The 26,864-nt window shown below is 39.7% G+C and overlaps 1 protein-coding gene across 3 annotated transcripts; it reads left to right on the top strand.

Annotated features, from left to right (window-relative positions):
* Positions 1–550: 550 nt before the first annotated feature.
* LOC130738009 (double-stranded RNA-binding protein 1-like) lies at positions 551–26,799 on the top strand. Of its 3 annotated transcripts, XM_057589892.1 has the most exons (7): positions 554–1,023; positions 5,271–5,417; positions 12,624–12,859; positions 12,965–13,190; positions 13,990–14,127; positions 15,096–15,443; positions 25,715–26,799. In XM_057589892.1, exons 1-7 carry the CDS (start codon positions 693–695, stop codon positions 25,990–25,992), a joined length of 1,704 nt encoding a protein of 567 aa, XP_057445875.1. In that variant the 5' UTR covers positions 554–692; the 3' UTR covers positions 25,993–26,799. The 3 variants fall into 3 exon arrangements, with proteins under 3 accessions (XP_057445876.1, XP_057445877.1, XP_057445875.1); XM_057589893.1 differs by lacking the exon at positions 13,990–14,127 and having other exon boundaries at positions 551–1,023; XM_057589894.1 differs by lacking the exon at positions 15,096–15,443 and having other exon boundaries at positions 553–1,023.
* Positions 26,800–26,864: the final 65 nt, after the last annotated feature.

Here is a 26,864-nt window from a genome sequence, read left to right as displayed (position 1 = left end):
TCCTTGGGACACGAAATCTGCAGAAGGGAAGTGGGAGTGAAGAAATTTGATTGGCCATTGATGGAAGAGATGAATTTGAATAGGGAAAAAATAATTATGAAGGCTTGCATGCTTCTGTGGTATGTGTGAAGCATTTAAAAAAGGAATTGGAAAATGCACTCTTTTGGGATGCTTCCTGTCAAAGTGATAAATGAGAAATTGTCACAGTCAGCAAAGCATGCAACATGATTGGTGAATGAGTGCCACATGAAAGCTGACTGGAAAATAAGAAGAAAGGAGAGAATGACACATAATCAAGGAAAGGAGGGAAGAAAGGAGAAAGAGCCACGTAGGAAATCCACTAACCTTAAGAATGTACCAGAGAGCAGAATGCATGGGTTCTCATAACCCTTGCTGTTTTAATATATATATTGATTGATTTTTTAGAATTTTCTAATATATACTGAGTCAAACAGTCCAATTATCGACTCATTGGTTCAACGAGTGACCTATTGACCTAGGGTGCTCAACAAGTGGATGACCGGTTGAGTTTAATAACACTATTCCCAAGTGTTCTATTCTCTCTCTATGGTTCCAAATTCTTACAGAAACTCTATCGCGTCACACTGACAGACCCCACCCCAATGGGAAGTTGGAAGGAGCCGAAGCCCGCGAAGGTGGAAGAGTGAAGAAGTAGAGGAAGCGAATCAGCAATGTACAAAACCAAGTTGCAAGTGCTTTGTCAGAAGAATTCATGGAGCTTGCCGGATTACGAAACGAGCAGAGAAGGGCCCGATCACAACCCTCGCTTCTCCTCCACCGTCACCGTCAACGGCGTTCCCTTCTCCTCCGCCTCCCCTTCCTGCTCTGCCAAACTCGCTCAGAACGACGCCGCCATGCTCGCATTCATCCACTTCTCTCAACCAAACCCTACTCCTATTCCCCTTCCTATTCCCAATCCTAAACCCAACCCTGTTCCTTCCCTACCTAACCTCCATTCATTTCCACAACCCTCTTTTGGCGCTAATTCAACATCATCTTCCGGTAAGTCTTGTCATCAACTGAATAATCATGTCATTTTAGACACCCCTTGAATCGCATTTTGTAATTGTCTATTAAATTGGTCTCAAATGTCGTTTTGTCTGTCAAATTCTTCCCTGAAATAAAGGCATTTTGCATGTTAGACTCCGTTATCATAGGTAATGCTATTGTGGTATAGCGTGTAGCTTTGATGATGGCTGTCTTAAACAAAACATAAAACAAAGGAAAACCAAGGTAACCTAGAAGTTTAAGCCTCAAAGTCCTAAACTAAACTGTCTAAAAATAGACTAGGCCTTGTAAGGGTTAGCTCATACAAAGAAAGGAAGAATGATAGAAACCTGATTTTTATTGATAGAAAACCCTAATTCCCAATTGGAAACTAGGGAGAGATACAAGAGAAAGGGATACCAAACACCCTTCCAAGCCTAAGAGAGAACCACTTCTCTCTCTAACCCAATTCCTGAACTGAATAACAAGATAACCTAATGTTCTCTGATCACGCTTATTTATAGAAAACATGCCTCTTAACCCTATAACTAACTAACAAACTACTGACCCTACTTAACTACTAACAAGCTAACCCCAGTTACCTATCAATACTCCCCCCTGAAAATTCACCTTGTCCTCAAGGTGAAGGACTGAATACAAGCAACAAAATGAACAGCTATTGCACAGACCAAAAGGTGACAATCAAAGCAGCTTCCGCCTGGATCCCACGGCTGAAAGTACAAAATCCAAGCATAGTAAATGTTGGGAAACATCTTCCCTAGGCTGCTGTAACATGAAAAATAAGCAATGAATGCACTAATAAGCTTCTTCCTTGAGCTTCTAATTTGAATTCTGTCTTTGTCCCATTGCTGGAAGAACATATAAAATTGTCGATCACTTGTATTCCCTTGGCCACCCTCTCCTGCTTGCAGCTTGTGGCACATGCAGACCAATTTCTTATGGGATTTTTCTGCTACAACCTTTTGAAAAATTGATGAAAGCCAAAATTCCCTATGATCCCACTGCAACTTATAGCTTTGCTCCCTTTGTAAAAATACCGCCATGTGTGATTGGAAAACATCACCACAGATTCCACCAGGATCCCATTGCTGAACTTGTAAAGAGTACTCCATGCATGAAGTGTTGGGCCAGATTCCCAAATAACTGGGACAAACCAAGCTGTAGTCCTGCACCCATTGAAGTAGCAAGCAGGAAAAAACTTAAAAAGAAAACCCCCCAAAGCCACTATTTCACTCAACACTGTGGTACTTCAAGCTTGCAACAGCCCCTCGAAGAATGGGTGTAAACCATGTTGCCCAGATTCCAAAATCCAGAAGAGTTATTCTCCTTTGATTCAAAACAAACTTCAGACCCAGTACCCTCTTTATACTTCTCCTAAACCAGATTTTTATCACCTTCCAACATGTAAACCTCCAAATCTGTTCAGGTTCCCACCTCAGCAATCATCTTGAGTTCCCGTGAACTTAAACCTTTATTCAGAAAGTCTTATTTTTAATCGTAGATTGTGTGGTTGGGTCTCTATTACTAGAGATGCTGGGGGTGTCACTTTTCAATTTTTTGGGCTCATTATATTGAGTGCTTCTGATTGGTTTGAGTGTGTGTACATCCCCCTCACTTGAGATAGTTTGTTCTCACTCACTTGGGTTGTGTATGATGGCGCTGTTTGTTCTTAATAAATTGATTTTGCTGTGAAAAAATAAAATAAAAAATTGTATGTTATACACGTATGCTATGTTGGGCCAAAGGCAACACAAGGTTCTTTGATTCATGTGGTTCTTGACTACTCTTCTACTCTTTCATTCTTCTTTCCCCTATCAAAGACTTACTCCTTCTGTGCAATATTTTGTAAAGCTCCACAACGATCTGCCTCGAGTGAAGGGTCAGATCGTTAGTTGTGTTAACCAGTGTTGTCAATGGCGGATAGCGTCGCGTAGCGGCAAGGCCAAAAAACGCTATAGCGCTATAGCGTGTAGCGCTATGGCCGCTACGCTGAAGAAGGAGGAGGAAGAAGGAGGAGGAGGAAGGAGGAAGAAGGAGGAGGAAGAAGGAAGAAGGAGGCTGGAATCACAGGTTTCATCGTGAAAAAAAAAGGGAGAAGATTGCAGAGGCTGAAGGTAGAAGAAAGACAAAACGCTGTGTTTCATTAATGCTGCGAAAACCCCAAAATGCCCTTGAAATTTCAAAGGATTGTTTAGATCTGGGGGCAATTTGGGGTTTTCCTTCGCAGAGTAGGGTTTTTATTGCACAGAGTGAAACACAACATTTCATTAAAGATGGGAAAACTCCAAAATGCCCTTAAATTTTTTAACCTAATTTTTAAAACTGGGGGCAATTTCGGGTTTTCGCCCTGAAATTAGGGTTTTCCATCAATCTTTCTTCCTCGCGCCGCCGTCGCGCTCAACCAGGCGCGATTTCGGCCGCGATCGCGCCCGCTACCACCGCGACGCGATTTCCGCGCCGCTACAGCCTCCTGTGTCGCGCCCAACCTCCGCGCCGCCACGCATCGGCGCATTGCGCCGCTATCGCGCGCTATTGACAACCCTGGTGTTAACACAAAACCGGCTGTAGGGATTTGCACCAGTGTCCACCGGAAATTTACTTCAGGGCAGTGGCTTGCCATGACACAACATATTCCTAACTCTTTTTTCTAACATATAAGACTTCAAAACTCACTTAAATTCCCAACACGATTATCTTTGAAAAATATATTTGACTTTCGAGTAATAATTTGAAAGATAAAATATATATTTAGAGACTTTCAGTTCATTCAAATATCTTTATGATTAATTTGACTATTTAATCTTTTATTCTTGTTATTTCAGCACGTGTTAATTATTATTTGCATTTGCGTCCCTAGTTTATTGACCAAAACACATTCTTTTTCTTCTTCAAATACCATTCTATTTCATTACATTTAATTGCTCTGTATATTACTTTCCTTTGAAGACAGTCGTGATTCTTGTGACTATTCATCATAAGAAGCTCAATCAAAATTTCATTTCTCTCTCGTTCCGAATTGGGGCCTGGTTTTGAATTATTTTCCTCCTTGTCTGTGTTAATTTTGGCTGGTCTACTATCGTGGGTTTTGTATATTCTTTTGCATATATGCAGTTATGAATTGCTGCATCTATTTTGATGCTCTTCCCCTTTTTGTTTTGGGAAGGATAGTAACTCATCTTTAAATTATAAACTGATAGATATTATATTGATGATTTGAAAATTGGGGAAGTTGCTACGTTAATTTTACTGAACTGCTTAGGTGAGGTTTTTCATTTTATTTCTTGGTGTGCAAGCCATGTGCATTTTAAATTTGTCAGCTTTCTCTTTGCATGGTATTAACCATGGTCAGAATGCTGCATGTTTGTATGGTAAGCCGTTTTGGAGGTGTTTCCAAATGTATTGCTTAGTAAAACATAAAAAATGGAGAATACTTCCTGGAGACATATCTGGGCGTATTGTCCTCATATTGTCGTCAAGTACACATGACACTAATACTTTTTCCATTTCTGGAGTATCTCTGTTTCATAGGGTTACAATTATCCAAATAATGTGATATAAGTTCCTTGTATTCAATACTGGCCTGTGGGACCTTCTGTTATGGACGTAATGACACCCTTAAATGATTTTATGCATCTCTTTTCGTTCTCCGTTTGTTGCGAAGCGATTCTTCTTTGTTTATGACAGAATTAATGAGGCTACAAGTTGGGTGCGTAACACCATGAGTTAGGTTAATGCTCTCATATACATTAAAGATCTCTACTGTATGGTGTCATTGTAGGTAGCAGACTTGAATTCTGCTGTGTTCCTTATTCGTTAATCAAATATGGAGACATTTCATCTTCTTCATGGTGCACATGTAATACTACATAGTTGAATTCGAAAAAGAGCAGCTTTTTGATTTTTGCAAGGACATTGTTGAGAACCTAAACTGAACCTGAAAAACTAGACTGAAATTATCATTCATTCAAAGGTAAAGGTTACAAGTATAGCTCTCAGTATTTATAGAGAGAGTAGAAGCTTGTTGAGCAAGCTAACCTAACTGAACAACTAACTCTAACTAACTCTGTTAACTAACTGTCACAGTAAACTAACTTCAACTGATTCAGTTACAAACTGAACAGTTATAACAACCTATTAACTAACACAATGTTTAAGAGAAGCAGATTGCTTTATTCTCTAATAGACATATTTCAGATTTAATCTGTACTAATAATTAATGTTAATTTGCATTTATCTTGCAGCTTCATCTGGCTCCAGCACTGATGTTGTCAACATGCTCCCCACAGACAGACGGTTACAACTAAAGTTGGAAGAAGCATGCCAAACTTCTCAGACTAGTGGTCCCGTCACAGCTGTCAAAGATGTCATGATAACACAAGATCAGAAAAGTAATTTTATTGCTCTTTATCTTTTCTTTGCTTGTTTAATTACATTGAGATCAATGATTAGATGTGCTCACGTGTTATAACTAGTTCCAGTTGAGTAGTTTAAGGATCTTTTGTTTCTAAGAGAAAATGTGTTTTTTTTGAAGAAACAAAAGATATATAATACTAACTCTATCCGAGCCTAAACTACAGCTAGGATAGGATCTTATTAAAGCAAGACTATGTTAGGTTGTATACTATAGTCCTCCCTCCTCAAGTTCAAAGGTATCAAAGTGAAAAGCAATAGAGATTGAGATTGGTGCGAAATTCAGCCGAATTGGTGGAGGTCAAGGGCTTGGTGAGACCATCAACAAGCTGTAGGTGGGCAGGGACGTGAGACCATCAACAAGCTAAAGGTGGGCAAGGACATGCTGGACAATAAGTGTGACGCCCTTGGTCCACGAGGGCGGGAAGTGATCGCCGGTGCGATGAGAAGGCACAAAAAGGAACGGCTTCTGACAAGGCTTCTAGGCAGGGAAAGATGGCTAAACCAATCACACACTAGAAGAAGAGGTATTTCCAAGCTGTATAGGTATGAAACCATAGAATTAAGGAGGGACTTGGATAGGAGAAATTGTATTATTATTTGTTAATCAGAATACAAAGGGTAATTACATTATATAGAAGAAGACTAATCCTAAATAAGGAAATAACTAATTATGTACATAATCTCCTAATAAGAGAATAAATCTCCTAATACTGAATATAATCTTCTAATAATAATTCTTATATTAATTCCTTATTTACAACACCCCCCCTCAAGCTGGTGAATGGATATCTATCATTCCCAACTTGCAAGTAAGCTCTCGAAACCGCTCCAAGGGAAGTCCTTTAGTGAGCACATCAGCCAACTGAAGTCCTGAGGGGACGTACTGTGTAGATATAAGACCACTATCCAATTTCTCTTTGATGAAGTGCCGGTCTATCTCTATTTGCTTTGTTCTGTCGTGTTGGACTGGATTGTGAGCAATACTAATGGCAGATTTATTATCACAGAAGAGTCTCATGGGAGCTTCATACTTTATTTTCAAATCATCCAGTATGATCTTCATCCACAACAGTTCACAAACTCCTTGAGCCATGACTCTGAATTCTGCCTCTGCGCTTGATCTGGCAACTACATTCTGCTTCTTGCTCCTCCATGTAACTAAATTTCCACCCAAGAACATACAATATACTGTAGTGGATCTCATGTCAACAATTGACCCTGCATAATCTGCATCAGTATAAACCTCCATAGACAACTGCTCACTCTTCTTGAACAGCAGACCTCCATAGATACTGCAAGATTCTATCCACAGCCTGTAAGTGTTTCTCATGTGGGTCATGCAAGAATTGACTGACAACACTAACAGGATAAGCTATGTCAGGCCAAGAATTGACTGACAACACTAACAGGATAAGCTATGTCAGGCCTAGTGTGAAATAGATAAATGAGCTTCCCCACAAGTCTCTGATATTGAGCCTTATCAACCCTAAGGTCCTCCTCACTACTTCCAATCTTGTGGTTTTGCTCTATAGGCACTCCAATGGGCTTACAACCCAATTTTCCAGTCTCTTTGAGAAGATCAAGGACATACTTTCTTTGAGATATGAAAATCCCTTGCTTCGAGTATGCCACCTCCATACCTAAGAAATATTTCAACTTTCCAAGGTCCTTCATTTCAAACTGGGCTGCCAACTCTTTCCTCAGATTCTGCTTCTCAAGTTCATCATTACCTGCAATGATCATATCGTCTACATAGACTAACAGAAGAGTGAGTTTACCATTTCGAGTATGTTTGATAAAGAGTGTATGATCACCTTGGCTTTGTTTATAACCCAGGGACACCATAGCATTAGTGAATCTCCCAAACCAAGCTCGAGGTGACTGGTTGAGCCCATATAGGGCCTTCTTCAGTTTGCACACCATATTTCTTCCTGAAGTAGGGTCATACCCCGGTGGAATCTCCATATACACCTCTTCCTCCAAATCTCCATGCAAGAAAGCATTTTTAACATCAAATTGTTGCAACTCCCAATCAAAGTGAGCTGCTAAGGAAAGAATGATCCTTACAGTGTTCATTCTTGCTAGCGGAGCAAATGTCTCTTCATAATCAATTCCATAGGTCTGGGTGTATCCCTTTGCAACTAGTCTCGCCTTATACCTGTCAAGTGTGCCATCAGATCGGTACTTCACGGTATATATCCACCTGCAACCTACTGTTCTCTTGTCATTTGGCTTCTCAACAATCTCCCAAGTGCCATTTTTGTCCAGTGCATGCATCTCTTCATTCATGGCTTGAATTCAATTCTTATCCTTTAATGCTTCTTGTACTGATGTAGGGACTCTAATAGAGTCAATAACTGAAATAAAACTCTGATGCTGCACAGAAAGATTTTGAGTAGACACAAACTGGGATATAGGGTACTTGGCACAAGAACGTTTTCCTTTTCGTAAGGCAATAGGTAAGTCATCAAGGTTATGCTCATAGGAATTACTAGGCTCAGGGTTAGGAACACTTACCTCAGGATCAGACGATTGGACTTGTTGTTGAATCAGGACGGGCTTTACTTTCCGTTGGTACTTTATCCTGAACCTGTCAACATTATTCTGATCTGGTACTAGTTCAGTACCATTGTCATCATTCTGATTTGGTACTAGTTCAGGACCATTGTCATCATCATCACTGTCCTCAGTGATAGGAATGGAGGAAGGCATCAAGGGCTCCTGTAGAAGAGGAATAACAGACAATTCTGGAGATTAAGCTTCCTGAGTATTCCCCCCTGAAGCTGAGGATTGGGATAAAAAGACTCTGATTCTTGAAAAGTAACATCCATGGAGATATAGACACGACGACTAGGAGGATGATAACACTTGTATCCCTTTTTATCTGAGGCATATCCTATAAAGATGCACTTAATAGCCTGAGGATCTAACTTACCCCGATGATGACCATGAACATGGACAAAGGCGGAACAGCCAAATACACGACTTTGAAGACCTGACTTAATGGGCATAGACGGAAAGAAGCTGGTCATAACCTGCACGGGACTAACATTAGATAAGACCCTAGAAGGTAACGTATTAATTAAATAAGCATCAGTCAAGACAGCTTCCCCCCAATAAAACTTAGGAACATTCATTTGAAAGAGTAAAACTCGAGTGATTTCAAGAAGATGACAATTTTTCCTTTCAGCAACCCCATTTTGTTGTGGGGTGTCAACACAAGTCAACTCATGAACAACACCATTTTTTGTAAGAAATTCAGAAAAATTCTTGTTAACATACTCTTTCCCATTGTCTGACCTTAACCTCTTAATAGGTTTCCCAAACTGTGTTCTAATCATGTGGAAAAAGTTAACAAATAATTGAAACACCTCAGACTTATCTTTCATAAGAAAAACCCATGTAATCCGAGTACAATCATCAATAAAAGTAACAAACCATTTTGCACCAGAAACATTAGAAATGGACGAAGGTCCCCACACATCAGAGTGAACAAGATCAAAAGGTTGAGCACATTTATTATTACTAGGAAGAAAAGTTGAACGATGATGCTTAGAAAACTGACAAACATCACAATGAAAAGATTCGACTGACACTTTTGAAAATAAATGGGGAAACATGGTCCTAAGAATACTAAAAGGAGGATGCCCAAGACGCTTGTGCCGCAACCATATTTGAGAAGTATTCCAGGACTCTGAACTCGTCTGATGACACTTGTTTTCCTCGTGCTGCAGACAGTATAACCCGTCCTGTTCCTTAGCAATCCCAATTATCTGTCCCGTGGCAAGATCCTGAAAAACACCATGAAAGTGGAAAAAAGTTACTGCACAGTTCAAGTCTCGAGTGAGTTTATGGATGGACAAAAGATTGTTAGAAAGCTTTGGGACATGAAGCACACGCTTTAAGGGAAGAGATGGACTAAGGTGAATGTTACCACATCCCGTAATATGGTTTCGGGATCCATTAGCAACAGTGATATAGTGTTTTCCAGGGTAAGTGGAATAAGAAGATAAATGTGAGGGGTGAGGTGTCATATGATTTGTAGCACCAGAGTCAATAATCCAGTCATTTTCAGTACTCAAAGCAGTAAGAGATAAGAAGGTAGAAACTCTTACCAGTCATTGTGAGAGAACAAGAACCAGAGGGCTTACTCAATGAGTCCATAAAAGCTCGCAAACGCTCCAATTCTGCTTTGCTAAGGCTAGGGACATCTTCCGCTGGTAGTACAGGTGGGACTTCACCATCATTCTCCATGTCAGAATTGTGTGATTTGCGCGCCTCTGCGGAGCACCTTTGGACCCGCTCATACGTCCAAGGACATTTTCCCTTCCATAAAGTTTGAAACAATACTCTTTGGTGTGATTAGGCCTCTTACAGTAAGTGCAACGATCATCACGGTTGAAGCGATCATCACGGTTAGGGCGTCCGGAAGAGGTGGGTCCTTTTATGGGACCCTTTCCAGAGGCTAAGGCTGAACCATCAACTGATTTGTCTTCCACCATCACTGTCCTTCGAGTTTCTTCACCACGAACTATAGAGAACACCTCTGAGAGAGAAGGGAGTTGCTCTTTACCCAAAATTTGGACCCGAATCGGATCAAATTCAGAGTTAAGCCCAGAGAGAAACTTAAAGACTCGCGGTTTTTCAATAAATTGATTCAATGTTGTGGAGTCAGCTTCACACTTCATCTTCAGATTTTGATACTGATCTAATTCAATCCAGAGACCATTCAAGGTCCCATAGTAATCTGTCACGGAGAGAGTTCCTTGCTTAGAATTGAAAACTTTATTTTCCAATTCATAACAAGCTGAGAGATCTTGTTTCTTAGAATATGCTTGTGACAGATTATTCCAAATCTCCTTAGCAGTAGGGAAAAACATATAATTCCGGCTAATTTCCGGAATCATGGAGTACCAAAACCAGGTCATAATTAGGGAATTCTCTTCACGCCATGTGTCATATGGTGGATCAGTTTTAGTTGGGGATTTTTCTTCAATATAACTGATTTTCTTGCGACTTATGAGAGTGTGACGGACGAGCTCGGACCATTGGAGGTAGTTGCGCCCATCCAAGCGAAAGGAACCTTGTAATATCGGGAGATCTTTGTGGGTCAAAGGTGAAAGAGAGACCACTTTCACTCCAGAAGCAGGTTTCTCCTTAGGTAAAGGAATCTCTATCTCGTCTCCAGACATACTGAGAGATGTTACTGTAGAAGGGAATCAAGAGGAAAAAATAACAGAAACAGAGAAGATTGCACTCTCCTTGAATGGAAGAACCAAAGGCTTCTCAAGAAAAAAAAACCAACAAAGTGAGGAAACGACCCTCAGAACAGGACCAGAAGGCACGAGGAACCCTCTCTGTGCAATCGCAGTCACGAACAGAGGTTGGCAGGCCGGTGATGAAGAGCACAAGCCTCCAAACGGTAGAAGCCAACAGTGGCAAAACAAGGAACGTTACCAGATAAAAGGGCCGTAATAAGACGGCTAGGGTTTTTTTGCAGAAGCAGAACTCCCAAGATCGGGAGCTCTGATACCAACTTGAATAGGAGAAATTGTATTATTGTTTCTTAATCAGAATACAAAGGGTAATTACATTATATAGAAGAAGACTAATCCTAAATAAGGAAATAACTAATTATGTACATAATCTCCTAATAAGAGAATAAATCTCCTAATACTGTGTCAAATAACCACTTTATCCCAAAAGCTTAAGCTGTTGGGTAAGGGTCACTTTAATGGTTTTATATTATATTCTAACACGCCCCCTCACGTAAGAGCCCTTTGGGCTTGAAGCGTGGATAACTGCACAGGCCCACCTACCATGTGCTTAATTAAATTCCACTTTTTAATTAGAAAGTGAGGGGAGCAAGGATCGAACTCTAGACCTCTTGGCCATAGAGGCTCTGATACCATGTCAAATAACCACTTTATCCCAAAAGCTTAAGCTGTTGGGTAAGGGTCACTTTAATGGTTTTATATTATATTCTAACATACTGAATATAATCTTCTAATAATAATTCTTATATTAATTCCTTATTTACAACAGAGGGCTTAAAAGATTTTATAGGTACTACCATGACAACGAGGTGCAGCTTCTTTTCTCGTGCTCAATTCATAGAGACTTGCTGATGACCGTTTTTATGAGATAAAAAAGATCAAGTTCTCTGTGCTTCATTTGAGCATGGAGAATTCGGTTGTGAGAAAGAGATACAAGGTTGAGATTATCACAAAGATAGATCCTTAGTACAAGATACAATTCTTTTGGCAAATTGAAGTTTTGGTCCAGGGGTGCAACGCTCCAGCTTGTGAGAGTAGCTGGGAATTTGCTGCTCAAATTCAAGAGGCCTTTTCTACCTTCCACCTTGAGGATAAGATTGCTCATTTATGGGGTTATTGATAGGCTGAGACGCTGAACTTCAAGGGTCTATGAGACAAGATATAGGGAGACACGGGATAATAGCCTATGTGCGAGTTAGATGCAACTGGTTATAAACTGAATAGGAGTTAGATGTAAGTCAATTAGTCTAAAAGTAAATAGATGAGGTGAAGTAAGGATCGGGTATCACTTGTATTGAGTGGGAGTTGAAGAGAGTTCTTGCCTCTCTTGAATACTCAGTCCATTCTTGTAGTCTTGTGGTTTATCAGTCCCCTCACATTGGGTCAATGCTGGGAACTCCATTGAAGTAATATACATTTCTTTCTTTCTCTTTCTTTACCAGTTCTCACAAACATGTTGAAAATTTAAGGAAAAACGATTCAAGATTCAAAATATAGTGTATATCGTACGCATTCTAAATCAATATCTGTCCTAATCTTATAAACTATGAAATTAGGTTTCTACAAATTATGGTTACTATATCACACAACAATATCTATTACTTATTTAACAGATTTTATATAGAGTATCTTTTTTAGATCTTGGTGATTTGTTGAATGACAATGCAGATCTATGGAATTTAAAGCAATAAACAACAATGATCCTTGTACCACTAGTTTGCGTTTGATATATAGATCAACCAAGCTATAATAGGAAGAAGTATGAAAGAGTTTCATTATATCCACACAAAATATTTGATCTTTTTGTTTGTTAACCTTTCTCTATCATGGATTTATTTTCTTTTATTTATGATAAATCGCAGTAATAGTAGTACTTATGACTTTTTACATTCAATGTTGTCCTAGATATGTTACATTTGTGCAAAAACCAACTGCAAAGCTATGCTCAAAAGAGAAACATAGGTCTTCCGGTGTACTCTTCTGAGTGGGAGGGGCCTCCTCATGCTATGAAATTCAAATGCAAAGTCACAATTGATGGACAGAGCTACGAGAGTCCTTCTTTCTATTCTACATTGAAGGATGCTGAACATGCTGCAGCTAAAGTTGCTTTAATGTCATTATCACCAGGGGGAGTTCAAGAGGCTAGTCTTTATTACTGTGGCCAATTTGATAACTTATTCTAGAGCTTCTTAAATCCTTTTTTTTCTGGTGGTCCTTATGTCCACATGATTGTCTAAAAATTTCAGGATGTTACCGGGTTATACAAGAATCTTTTACAAGAATTGGTTCAAAAGGAAGGATTTCGTTTACCAGTTTATAGTACCAACAAATCTGGTCAGGCTCATATACCTATATTTGTGTCACAAGTGGAGATAGGGGGGGAGCTTTTTACAGGAGATCATGCTAAATCTAAGAAGCTGGCTGAGACAAGTGCAGCCAAGTTTGCTTATACAGCTTTGAAAGAACGCAAAGGTATTTCTTTTCTCATATTGTGATAGGAGCTGGAATTTAGTATATATTTATAACAGAACTCAGAAAGTAAGCTCTGGTTACAGTAGTAAATAATAGTAAAATACATAATAGAAAGGAAAAAATATAATAGAAGGTACCTTCTCTGCCATGTGGCATAGCCACCCAAAACTAATCGAATGATTGCGTGCTTTTCACTTCCTCCTTCACTTTATATTCATTTTCTTATAACCTACTTCTCCAATCTCATGCAGCCATGTGTCCATTCTACAGAAGGCTTGCAAAACAAACCACCATTTTGCATACAGACTCTCACTCTATTCCCCATTATTTTTCCAACCTACTCTTAATCTTCTTCTCTCCAACAGCAGACCTCAATTGAAGGGCCATGATGAGGCCCATCAATTCCCACCCCTTTCTGTTTCAGCTGGTATTCATGATGAAGGCAGATAGTGAAAAATCTTCCCTCGGATTCCACTTTTTAAAACATTAGGACTTAGGAGGAGGACCAACACATACCTAAAGCATCATTTCCACTAGGATCCCACTACTATCTTTGTCAATGCATCAACTGCATATTCTCTTTGAATTATAGTGATATCTAGATTCTATGATTGCAATTATTGTCATTATTATTGAGAAATACCAGATTCTATGATTGCAATTATTGTCAAATACTCAAGGTTCCTTTGAATTATAGTGATATCTAGATTCTATGATTGCAATTATTGTCATTATTATTGAGAAAAGACTATCTTTCTATCTACTCAGAAATACATGTTATTGTACATTTATTTGTCAGCTAATCAAGGACAAGCTCCTCAGTTCTCACCTAAGTGCTTAGGGGAAAATGTCATACCTAGTCTGCAGCACTATGCGAATAAAAAATCACCTGTAAGCCATGGCTCAGTCATCCGGAATCAACCTAACAAAGATGAAGGTGTGAGTCTTCAAAGCCCTAACTATTTAACTTCCTGCCCCCTTCTGAAACAAATGTATGGATTTTGCTAGAAATATAATCCATTCATGTGTGTTCACTCTTCACCTAATAGCTTAATCGTTTCAGGTAGTTGGTTCATAACATGGTATGGTATTAGAGCCTCTTTGATAAAGTGGTATGGAGTTTGATGCTTGTTATTCCCGTTATTCTAATAAAAGGTTGAATTTCAGCACAAAGTAGGTGGATCTGTGCATTGTCCACCCTTCTGTTAATGTCAGCAGGAAATTAACTATTGATTATTAGGCTGGTCTGCTGCAATTAGTATTAGGCCTAATTGTAACTGTTATGTTTTGATTGTGTTTTAGCTGTTATATTTTCTGGGGTAATTAGTTTGTAACTGTAGGCTTTCTTGTAACTGTACAGTTAGTGATTTCTGCCTATTTAAGATAGCAGGCCAACTAAGAGCCATACAGTTTTCCAGAACAGATTTCTTGTTATCTATCTTGTCATCTTTTGATCTTTGACACCTTCAAGCCCAATAGGCTCTTGTTTCAGGGGGTGCATTAGAAATAAAATATAAAAAGCCTTCATGTGTCTTCACCCAAGTGTTTAAACTTTTGGGATAGTTGGTTGATGACAGACTTTATCTTTGAATTCGGCCAGCATTTTATAGATTATCTAACACAAAAATTGGAGAGAAGATATGTAGATGTTAGTTATAAAGAATATAGAATAGATTCTAGATACACAGTTAGCGAAAGCTTAAACTTGGAGAGTAGATATGTAGATGTCAGAAATAAAGAATAAACATAGAATACACAGTTTTGAAAAGCTTAACTCCGTAATTAACCGGGTTTGTTAGGTCAGCAATGGGATGGTAGGTTCTTAATGGTTTTGGAATTGGTATCTTCCGATCTAAGCAGAAACGGTTATCATTGCCCTTTTGCTTGCTTTTTTTTTTTGGTCAGGTAAGTCAAATCGCAGCACTCTATCTCTTCAGCCAGCTCATCAAGGAGAAGATCCTAAGTTCTTATCTGATACATCAGAGTCCAATGACATAACTGGCCTGCAACACAATGCTAACCCAAAACCGCCTGTTAACCTTGGATTTGCCACCCGGGGTCAACCTGACAAAGATAAAAGTAAGTCAAATAGGAGTTCTCTATTTCCTCTGTCAGCTCAACAAGGACAAGATCCTGAGTCCTCAACTGATACATCAGAGTCAAATGTCATAACTAACGTGCAACACACTGTCAATCCAAAATCACTTGTTAACCCTGGATTAGTCACCCAGAGTCAACCTGGCAAAGATAAAAGTAAGTCCTTACAATCCTTGTCATTTATACCCTTCGCTCATTCTGAAACAATATAGTGGATTTCATCTAAACAACTGCATGTATTTTAGAAGTTATCTACTGTATCTAGTCTAGTGCCCTAATCTAGAATACTAATTGAAGACTAGATGCTTGGATGTTAAAATAAAGAAATACAGATTCAAGGTACACAGTTTGCACTAACTAAACCATGTATTTGACACCGATGCAGATTTTAATTGATGATATGGATGCTGATTTAATTTGTTTTTATTTTTCTTAATTGTTTCCGAGGCAGATTTAATTTGTTAGGTAAATTTATGAAATTTCTATTTTCATTATTATTTCTTTATTAGTTAGGATTTGATTGTCTTTCTTTATTAGAATTTTTTTTATTGTTTCTTATCGTAGTAGATAAGATCTTAGGTTCTTTTTCTATACTTAGATAGGATTCTAGTTTCATTATTTCCTCGTATTAGAGTATAGTATATGTTACTCTGTTAAGTAATTACTGGTAGGCATTTACTGTTCAGTTAGTTAGTATGAGCTGTCATTATAGTTAGCATGAGCAGTCATTGGCTGTTATGTAACAGAATCAGTTAGAGATAAATTGTACTCAGTGGTAAATTGTACTCAATCATCGCAGATCTGGGAAGTAGTACTTGATTTCTTCCAAGCTCATTCATTCACACAGTCCACAAAGCTTCGATCTGAGTTGCGATCCATAACCAAATGCTCAAAGAGTTCATCAGAGTATCTCAAGCGCATCAAGTCCATCGTGAATGCGTTGATCACTATCGGTGATCCAATTACCTATCGCGAGCCCTTGAGGCCATTTTCGATGGTCTTCCTGATGATTACAGTCCTCTCATGACGATGGTTTACAATCGTGAGGCTCCTTGCTCGATCTCGTAAGTTGAAGCCATGATCATTGCGCATGTAGCGCGTCTAGATCGGGCTCGCAATCGCCAGCTGAGCACAAATCCACCCTCCGCTATTTTCCATTATATTTCTATTTCTCTCTTCTCTCTCTCATTGCTTCTCTAATTCTAACACCATGATGCTAGTAATTTCTATCATCGTGGTTCATCCACTTCTGGATCTAATGGCATGTTTGGTATGCATTAATCTGGCTTTGGAATGCCTATGCATCCTCAAATGCAATCTCAGTTTGGATTCTCTCCTTTCTATGGGAATCCCCAATTTGGCCATCCAACGCAATTTGGTATTCCTCAGTTTGGAGGTTTCAGTCCCTTTTCTTTTCCTGGCATGTTCTTTGGCCATAATCATCAGGGCTTAGGCATGGGTAATCATGCTCAGCAGTTTGGTTATGCACCCTCTGGTGGTTCACAATAGAGTCACTCTTCTGCATCTCAAATTGCTGGTAGTTTCAGGCCTGGAAATCCTATAGTCAAGCCTCCTCAAGCTCTGCTTACTGGTCCTCCTTCAGTTGCGGGTTCTTTTACTTCTGCAACAACAAATCTGAGCTCCTGGTTTCCAGATTCTGATGCTTCTCACCTTGTTACAAATGATGCTTCAGTGATCTCAGACAGTGTGTGCTGGTAATTATCATATTCTAATGGGGAATGGACAAGGTTTTCCCATTCACTCTATTGGCTCTGCTTCTTTTCCCTCACCTTATCACCATAACACAACACTTACTCTTAATAACCTACTTTTAGCTCCTAATATAACCAAGAACCTAGTTAGTGTCAGTAAATTTGCTCTTGATAGTATCTTTTATATTAGGATGTTATCTCTTATTCTAGTAGTCTATCTTCTGTATTTCTTAGGCATTAAGTTATTGATATTAGGATTAGTTATTATAAATAGGAGTCCCCTCCTTAGGTTAGAGTTATGGATTGAATTATTGAGTTTGTAAAGGGAACCGACCCTATTGTAGAGGAACCAGCCTCTTGGTTTTGAAGAGGAACCAGCCTCTCAGTTCCTGTTTGTCCTCTTTTTCTCTACCAAAATTTCCCTGTTAGGATTTTCGAGTCCTAACAATCTGTCAAAGCTTCTTCTGTTTCTCATGTTGCTAATTCTTCCGCCTTTTCTCTTTCTTTGCCTATTTCTGATGTACCTAGTACTAGTGTCACACCACAGTCACCTACTATCCCTCTTGTATCCCCTACACCCTATGACTTGTGACATTGTAGACTAGGGCATCCGCATCATGAGGCTCTGCATACTGCTTTATCTGCTTGTTAAATTCCAGTACCTAATAAAGCAAAGTTTACAGGTTGTTCATCTTGTTGGCAAAGTCTCACAAATTACCTTCTTCCTCTTCTAGTACTGTTTACACTGCACCTTTAGAACTTGTTCAGTTTTTCTTCAATTTCAAGCAATGGTTGAATTAAAGTTTAGTTTGAAACTCAAATCTTTACAAACTGACAATGGCACTAAGTTTAAGCCTCTTAGCCCTTACTTTACTAAGCTTGGTATTGTTCATAGGCTAACATGTCCCTATACACACCATCAAAATCGTAGTGTTGAAAGGAAGCATCGTCATATTGTGGAAATTGGGTTATCCTTACTGGCCTATGCTAAAATGCCATCTCAGTATTGGGATCATGCTTTTTTAACAGCTGTCTTTCTTATTAATAGGCTTCCTACTGTGGTTTTGGGCAATGTGAGCCCTTTTTTCAATTTGTTTAATGAGGAGCTCCGGCGACTTTTTATGGGTCGCGACCGGCGGCGCACTCGAGGTCGTTCCCACACACCACGCCATCGGCGAACGTCAAGAGACGTGAGCTCAGTCTATGCGATGCGAAGCGACGCTGGGGCACATTCTGGGTCGCGAACCGGGTCACGAGACCCAACACTCGGTCGCGAACACCGAGAGCACTACCAACACCGCCATCATCTGAGAGCGGTCACCGGAAGAAGAGTCGACATTCCGATGTTCAACGGTAATGACGCGTATGGGTGGATAGCGAAGGTGGAGCGTTTTTTCCGACTTAGTCGAGTCGACGAGGGAGAGAAGATCAAAATGGTGATGATTTCCATGGAGGATCGAGCCCTCAGCTGGTTCCAGTGGTGGGAAGAGCAAGCCCCTGAACGCGCCTGGGAACCGTTCAAGCAAGCTTTGATTCGTCGTTTCCAATCGGATCTGGTCCAGAACCCGTTTGGACCCTTGCTTAACGCCAAACAGCGAGGAAGTGTCATGGAATACAGAGAAGCGTTTGAGCTCCTAGCCGCACCCGTGAGAAACGCCGATAGGGAGGTGTTAAAGGGTGTTTTTCTGAATGGGTTACAGGAAGAAATTAAGGCTGAAATGAAACTATACCCAGTGGATGATCTTGCAGAGTTGATGGATAGAGCTCTGTTATTAGAAGAAAAGAACTCTGCCATGAGAGGAGGGAAGGCAAGAGAAGATGACAAACAAGGTTGGAAGGATAAAGGGGGTGCTGGACTAAGATTTTTCTCCAACAATGGAGACAGCAAGGGGAAATTTCCTAGCACAGCTATCACTAACCACACTAAGGGTGGTACTGGAAACCCAGAAAATGAAGGGAAGAACCAGATGACAAAAGGGGGAACAGGAGGTAATGGAGGGAAAATTCCTGAGAGGAGGTGGAATGGAGGACAGAGACTTTCTCAGTCAGAACTGCTAGAAAGAAGTAGGAAGGGGCTGTGTTTTAAGTGTGGGGAGAAGTGGGGAAAAGAGCACATTTGTGCAATGAGAAACTACCAATTAGTTCTGGTAGAGGGAGAGGAGGAAGATATCCCTAAGACAGCTTTTAGGACCCATGAGGGTCACTATGAGTACTTGGTGCTTCCCTTTGGACTATCCAATGCACCTTCAACTTTTCAAGCTCTCATGAACCATGTCCTGAGGCCCTATCTTAGGAAGTTTGCACTTGTATTTTTTGATGATATACTAATTTACAGTGAGAGTGAAGAAAAGCACAGGGATCATTTGAGGAAGGTGCTGCAAGCCTTGAGTGAGAATCACCTTGTGGCAAATCAGAAGAAATGCTCTTTTGGACAACATGAGCTGGTCTTCTTGGGCCATGTCATTTCAAAGGAAGGGGTAGCAACTGATCCTAACAAGATCAAGGATATGTTGAACTGGCCTGTTCCAAAAGAAGTGAGAGGACTAAGAGGGTTCCTTGGGTTGACAGGTTACTATAGGAAGTTTGTCAAAAACTACAGTAAACTGGTCCAACCCCTCAATCATCTACTGAAAAAGAACAATTTCAGCTGGAGTAAAGAAGCAGCTGAAGCTTTTGAGAAACTGAAGGTAGTAATGACCACTGTCCCTGTTTTTGCAATCCCAAATTTTGAGAAAACCTTTGTCTTAGAGACTGATGCATCAGGGAAGGGGTTAGGAGCTGTGCTCATGCAGGAAGGAAAACCAATAGCTTATATGAGTAAAACCCTATCAGAGAGGGCACAAGCCAAATCAGTATATAAAAGAGAATTAATGGCAGTGGTGATTGCTGCACAGAAATGGAGACACTACTTATTAGGCCACAAATTCATTATACACACAGATCAGAAAAGCTTGAGGTTCTTGGCTGATCAAAGGCTGATGGGAGAAGAGCAGCAGAAATGGGTATCTAAGCTTATGGGATATGATTTTGAGATCAAATATAAGCCAGGAATTGAGCATAAAGCTGCAGATGCCTTGTCTAGGAAGCTGCTATTTTCTGCTATTTCATCAGTTCACTGTGCAGAATGGGAAGATCTAGAAGCTGAAATTATGGCAAATGAGAAATATAAGCTGATCATGCAAGAATCAATTACTCAAGGAACTGCTGCGGATAGCTACCAATTGAGGAGAGGAAGATTGCTTTACAAAGGGAGAATAGTTATTCACAAAGGATCTGGGAAAATCCTCACTATCTTGAAGGAGTTTCATGACTCAAACCAAGGAGGGCATGCAGGAATTTTCAGAACCTACAAGAGGATATCATGCCTCTTTTCCTGGGAAGGAATGAAATTGGACATTCAGAATTATATCCAGAAATGTGAGACCTGCCAAAGAAACAAGTATCAGGCCTTGAGTCCAGCTGGTTTCTTACAACCTTTACCAATTCCCTCGCAGGTATGGACTGATATATCTATGGATTTTATTGGTGGATTACCCAAGGCAATGGGAAAAGTCACAATTCTGGTAGTGGTAGACAGATTCACCAAGTATGCACATTTCCTTGCACTGTCACATCCTTATAATGCACAGGAAGTTGCAGGCCTATTTATCAAGGAGATAGTGAGACTACATGGATTTCCAACATCCATAGTTTCTGATAGGGATAGAGTTTTCTTGAGTGCATTTTGGACAGAATTATTCAAGTTGGCGGGAACCAAGCTGAAGTTCAGTTCTGCATACCACCCTCAAACAGATGGGCAGATTGAGGTTGTTAATAGATGTGTGGAGATATACCTAAGGTGTGTGATAGGAGCTAAACCAAAACAATGGCCTTAGTGGTTGTGCTGGGCAGAATATTGGTACAACACCAATTATCACTCTGCCATCAAAACTACTCCATTCAAAGCTCTCTATGGGAGAGAGGCCCCTGTGATAATTAAGGGGACTGATTCCCTAACATCAATAGATGAAGTTGAGAGAATGACTGCTGAGAGAAACTTGATCCTTACGGAATTGAAAGAAAATCTGGAAAAGGCTCAAAACAGGATGAAACAACAAGCCAACAAGCATTGGAGGGATGTACAATTTGAAGTGGGTGATATGGTGTACCTCAAGATACAACCTTACAAGCTCAAGAGCCTTGCAAAAAGAAAGAATCAGAAGCTGAGTCCCAGGTTCTATGGACCATTTCCAGTTATTGAAAAGATCAACCCTGCTGCCTACAAGCTCCAATTACCAGAAGGGAGCCTAGTCCATCCAGTTTTCCACATTTCCTTGCTCAAGAAGGCAATCAATGAAGGGACCCCCTGCCAATCTCTACCGGTTTTCTTGACAGAGGTTTGGGAACTCAAGGTAGAACCAGAACCTATTCTGGAGGTCAGAGAAAGGGAGCAGGGGAACACTGAGGTTCTAGTGAAATGGAAGAACCTTCCAGCATTTGAGAACTCATGGGAAGACCTTACTGAACTCCTGGAACAATTCCCTAACCATCACCTTGGGGACAAGGTGATTCTTCAAGGGGGGAGAGATGTTGCAAACCCAAACAAGAGGCCCAGATTTGGCAGGGTTTATGAGAGAAGGCCCAAGCAAGTGTCAGCTGCTTCTAGAAGCTAGGATCCCTAGATAACCGCCTAGTGAGGTGGCAGTACCCATGTGGGTGAGGGGGGGACCATAGGAAATAGAATATATGTTGGTTAGGAAGAGAGAGAGAGGTAGGCAGAAATTAGTCTGGTCTTGGGAGAGATAGAGCACTCTCGAATTTGCTCATATCCTTGTATTTCCTTTTCCCTGTATTTCCTTCAAGCACTGCTTCTGGTTCATATCAGGGGTTTCAGTGCATTAATACATTTTCCAGTTCTAGTTCTTAATCTCATTTCTCTGGTACCTATCAATCATCATCTGGTCCAGTCAATCCTCCAGTGGGCAATGTTCACCCCATGCAAACAAGAGCCAAATCTGGCATTGTGGTGCCCAGATTGTACCCTACACTGCTGCTTACCTAAGCTGAACCTACTACAGCCAAGCAAGCTCTTAAAGATCCTAAATGGAAAGCAGCCCTGCAAGCAGAATATGATGCATTAATGGCTAATAACACCTGGACCTTGGTTCCTCTTCCCAAAGATAGGCTTGTAGCCAAAGGCTTCCATCAAGTGAAGGGATTTGATTATTCTGAGACTTTCTCTCCAGTGGTTAAACCTATTACCATAAGGTTGATTCTTTCTTTAGTCTTTACAAAGCAATGACATACTCACCAACTTGATGTGAATAATGACTTTCTCAATGGAGCCCTTCAAAAAGAGGTATATATGACTACCCTTCTGGTTTTCAAGACTCAACAAAGCACTCTATGGCCTTAAGCAAGCTCCAAGAGCTTGGTTTGAGAGGTTGAAGTCAACTCTAGTCAATTATGGCTTCAAACCTAGTCGATGTAATCCTTTTTTGTTCACATTTCACAATGCAATCTGCTGCATCTACATTCTGGTTTATGTAGATGATATAATAATTACAGGCAACTCCTTGCCCCTTGTGCAGAAGGTAGTTCAGAATCTCAACTCTGAGTTCTCTTTGAAACAATTAGGTCAGCTAGATTACTTTCTTGGTGTTCAAGTGCATCATCTACCGGACAGTTCCTTATTGTTCACTCAAACTAAGTATATTACTGACCTAGTTGAGAGAGCAGATATGGGAGAAGCAAAGGGGATCTCTACTCCTATGATTAGTGGTGCAAAATTAAGCAAGTATGGAGCTGATTACTTTGCCGATCCCACTCTTTACAGATCCATTGTTAGGCCACACTTCAATATGGCACTTTAACAAGACCAGAGATAAGCTTTGCTGTTATCAAAGTTTGTCAATTTCTCAGTCAACCACTAGAAGACCATTGGAAGGTTGTCAAAAGGATCCTTAGGTATCTTAAGGGTACTGTTCATCATGACTTGCACCTTAAACCTTGTTCTCTAACTTCTCCTGTCTCATTGGTTGCCTTATGTGATGCCGATTGGGGGTCTAATCCAGATAAAAGGAGATCCACTTCTGGCTCATGTGTTTTCTTTGGTCTCAATCTTGTATCTTGTAGTTCCAGAAAGCAAACCCTCGTGGCCAGATCCAGTACCGAAGCTTGGCTAACACCTCTGCAGAACTGCTGTGATAACATGGGAGCAGTGGCCTTGACCCACAATCTAGTTCTTCACACTCGCATGAAACATATGGAGTTAGACATGTTCTTTGTCAGAGAGAAAGTGCTCAACAAGTCTTTGTTTATGCATCACATCTCTCCATTGATCAGCAGGCAGGTCACTTTACTAAAGCTCTCTCTCTCACTCGTTTTGAGGTCTGCGTGCAAAACTCAATGTGATTGTGAAATCTCTTTCTCACCCGCCTTAAGTTTGAGGGGGCCTATTATTGTATAGTATATGTTACTCTGTTAAGTAATTACTGCTAGGCATTTACTGTTCAGTTAGTTAGTATGTGCTATGTAAAAGAATCAGTTAGAGATAACTGAATCCTTTCTTTTCTGTTAGCTTGCTCTGCAAGCTTTGTAATCTCTCTATAAATACTGAGAGCACCTCTTGTACTTTTTAGCTTTTTCAATCAATGAAGTTCAGTTTTACATTTTAGAGTTTTCAACACCTTGTACTCAACCCTTATAAAAGGGGGATTTCATAATTGAGTCAAATCAATCAAGAATTTCTCGAAGTTAGTGTGCAACTAGAAATGGACTTTGTCAAGGGCGATTCGCTTCTCGTGTCAAATCCGCTCGCAAGAAGGATGCCTCTGTGTCCATACCTGTTCTTGATCCTCCATGTAGGTTTATAACTGATATGTATTCCGCAAGTGCACGGAACGATCGAATAGAAGAGATTATCGAACAACAGGGATTTTGTGATAAACCAAATTGCAAGAAGAAATAGTTCTTTAGAGCATAAGAAAAGGAAAAGCAATGTATATTCAGTTTGGAGATGATCTTAACTCAGAAACAAAGGAATGATGATAAAACTAGCACTTGGGTTAGTTTAACCAATTCAAGTTATGTTCAAAATAACTAAGAGTGTATGAAGCTCATAGAATTCATTCTATGGTTGATCTAGCCTAAGTCTTTAGATGTTGATTCCTTAAGTCAAATAAAACTTCCAATTCAATCTCATTAGTATAATTACTTAGTGCCTATGAATAATTCAATTGAAGATGAGAGTTGTTTATCAGGCCACCAACTATTAGTCCCTTTCCTTGATTCCTAAGGCGCGAGCAACAAATCAATCTAATCTCATGTCCCTTATTATAAACTAAACTTCCATTCGATCAAAAACTGAACTATGGAAGAGAATATTGATAATGAGTTTATCTTTAACAATATCTTCCCACCTTCTTGGTCTCCCTCTACCTCTCTTTGCAGTATTAAAAGTCATTTTATCAACCCTTCTCACAGGTGCCTCCATAGGTCTTCTTTGTACACGTCCATACTACCTTAACCAGTTTTCTGTCATTTTCTCCATGATATCCGTCACTCCAATATCTTTTCTTATCCTCTCATTGCGTATCGTATTCTCTCTAGGTGGTCAGTCATCCATCTTAAAATTCTCATTTCTGCTACTCCAACTTTTCTCTCGTGTTGTCCCGTTAAAGCCCAACATTCACTACCATAGAGTATAGCAGGTCTTATAGCGGTTTTTTAAAACTTTCTTTTAAGCTTTGTAGCTACTTTACGGTCATAGACAACTCTGGATGCTTTCGTCCATTTTAACCACCAGGCTTGAATTCTTTGTGCAACATTTTTGTCAATTTCTCATTCTCTTGTATAATCGATCCGAGGTAGTCAAACGGTGAAATTTGTGGCACGAGTTCTTTTTCAATTTTTACTTCCATATTACTTCCGACATCAGTCTTATCAAAATTGCAATGCATGTACTTTGTCTTACTTCTGTTCAATCAAAAATCCTTAGATTTCAATTTTCAATGTGCTCCAAATCTCAAGTTTAGAATTTACGGCTTCTCTTGATTCTTCAATTAAGACTATATCATCCGCAAACAACATGCAGTTTGGAATGGTCTTCTGTATAAGTATAAACCCTTGAAGATATAGATCTTCTCATGATTTTACCTTGAATTAGTTTCATAAGCATGTGAGGGAAATCTATAATATTTGAAGAACTAATAATTATTCTTAGTTAAGGAGTGCTGTAAAACTTACTTTAACACTCTTTTCAACACTCTCATTTATTGGTTAATTTTTTTTTAGGTTCCAAGAAATTGGATATGGGATTCATACTTTTATTGGACCCCACATGAATTTAAATTAATGAGTGTTGGATAAAGGGTGTTCATAGAATTTTTCTTACTTGATTTATCTTAAGAGTTCATCTTATTTATCTGTATGTCTTCTCTGCAATGGGTCTGCACGACCTTCGTCGATTTCTAATTTGCTTGCTTTATGGAATGAGAGCAGTCAAAAATCAATTACGAAATCATATGCTAATGCTACTATTTTTTTTGCCTTGTGCCATCTATAAACTCGGGCAAAAAATAAATGATATGTTATTAAGATAAATACTGTTGAACTTCATGTTTGAAACTCAGATGTATTTTCATAGTAGTAGTTTGCAGTGCATTGATAAATCCACTCTGTAACATCATCACTAGCATAAAGGCTGAACACATAATACTGCGATTTTATCTTCAGATATTGTTACAGTGAAGAAAGGATCTTCAACATCTGGGAATTCAAATCACTGTTCAGGGGATTCTTCCTTATCAAATGGCAAGTTTGTACCTCCATTATCTGGCATCACCAACGAAGCTTCTGCGACCAGTGATGCATCTTCTACTGCAGTAAGCAGCTCATCACCCAGAAAAAAGCTCGGTGTTTACTCACGGAAGACCAATGTGAAAATTGAAGATGGTGGTACTATTTTGCCGATTAGCGATGACAAATGGGTTGCTTACTCATATTCTCATTGAGATATTTGGAAAGCTACAAGCACCCCTGTATCATGTTTTGTTCCAAAAAAATTATGTAGAAATGGAATTGAGGGAGATTAGTTAATGTGCTATGGTAAACAACATGAGGTTTATGCTTATTTATACACATTGATAACTGAAGGGATTTCCTTGTGTTCTTATTTTTTGCTTCTAGATGTAAGTGCTAGCAACAAATGAGAAAATGATCCACACACTTCTCACTGCTGTGCTGCCTCAGTCCACGACAGCTCCATGAAAGGATTTTTCATGATGATTGGCGGAGCTTTTGCCTCCACCATTTGAGGTTTCATAATTTTTCACCTACCACTCTGCATTTTATCAGCCTCTTCTGCCTCCTTCAAACCAGAAATTTGTAACTGCACATCTGCCTTACATTTACTTGCATGTATCTTTGGTTTCTAGTTACCACAACGTTTGTGTGCCTCGTAATTCAGATTTCCAATATCCAATGCACCTTAATGTGAAAGGAAGTCATTCTTCAGTTGAGTGAACCAACTTTCACATTCAGAAATCAAACACACATCATCGTTGGAAGACTCCTGGAACAGACCCGGCCACGGGCATGACAGGTCCACGTTTTGAACGAAGAGGCTATAGCATGAAAGTTTGATTTAGGACTTTGATTTAATTTTTATTTATCTCTGCCTGTTTCAAAACATGTAGGCCAAGCACTGCCGACTCCCTTTCCACAGAGTACCTTTGTCTTTCTCGTCAGACATATTAATCATTGTCGAAAATTCTGAGTCTCCTTAAATCGTTTAATAAATCTGTACCTGATTTAGTCTAGCATCTTCTATTAAGTACCGTAAATAATAATCATTTTATTTGGTATATCAACTGTTTAATTTACG

This window comes from Lotus japonicus, chromosome 2 (assembly GCF_012489685.1).
Source record: "Lotus japonicus ecotype B-129 chromosome 2, LjGifu_v1.2".
NCBI classification, from domain to species: Eukaryota; Viridiplantae; Streptophyta; class Magnoliopsida; order Fabales; family Fabaceae; genus Lotus; species Lotus japonicus.
This window is presented reverse-complemented; position numbering and strand designations above follow the sequence as displayed.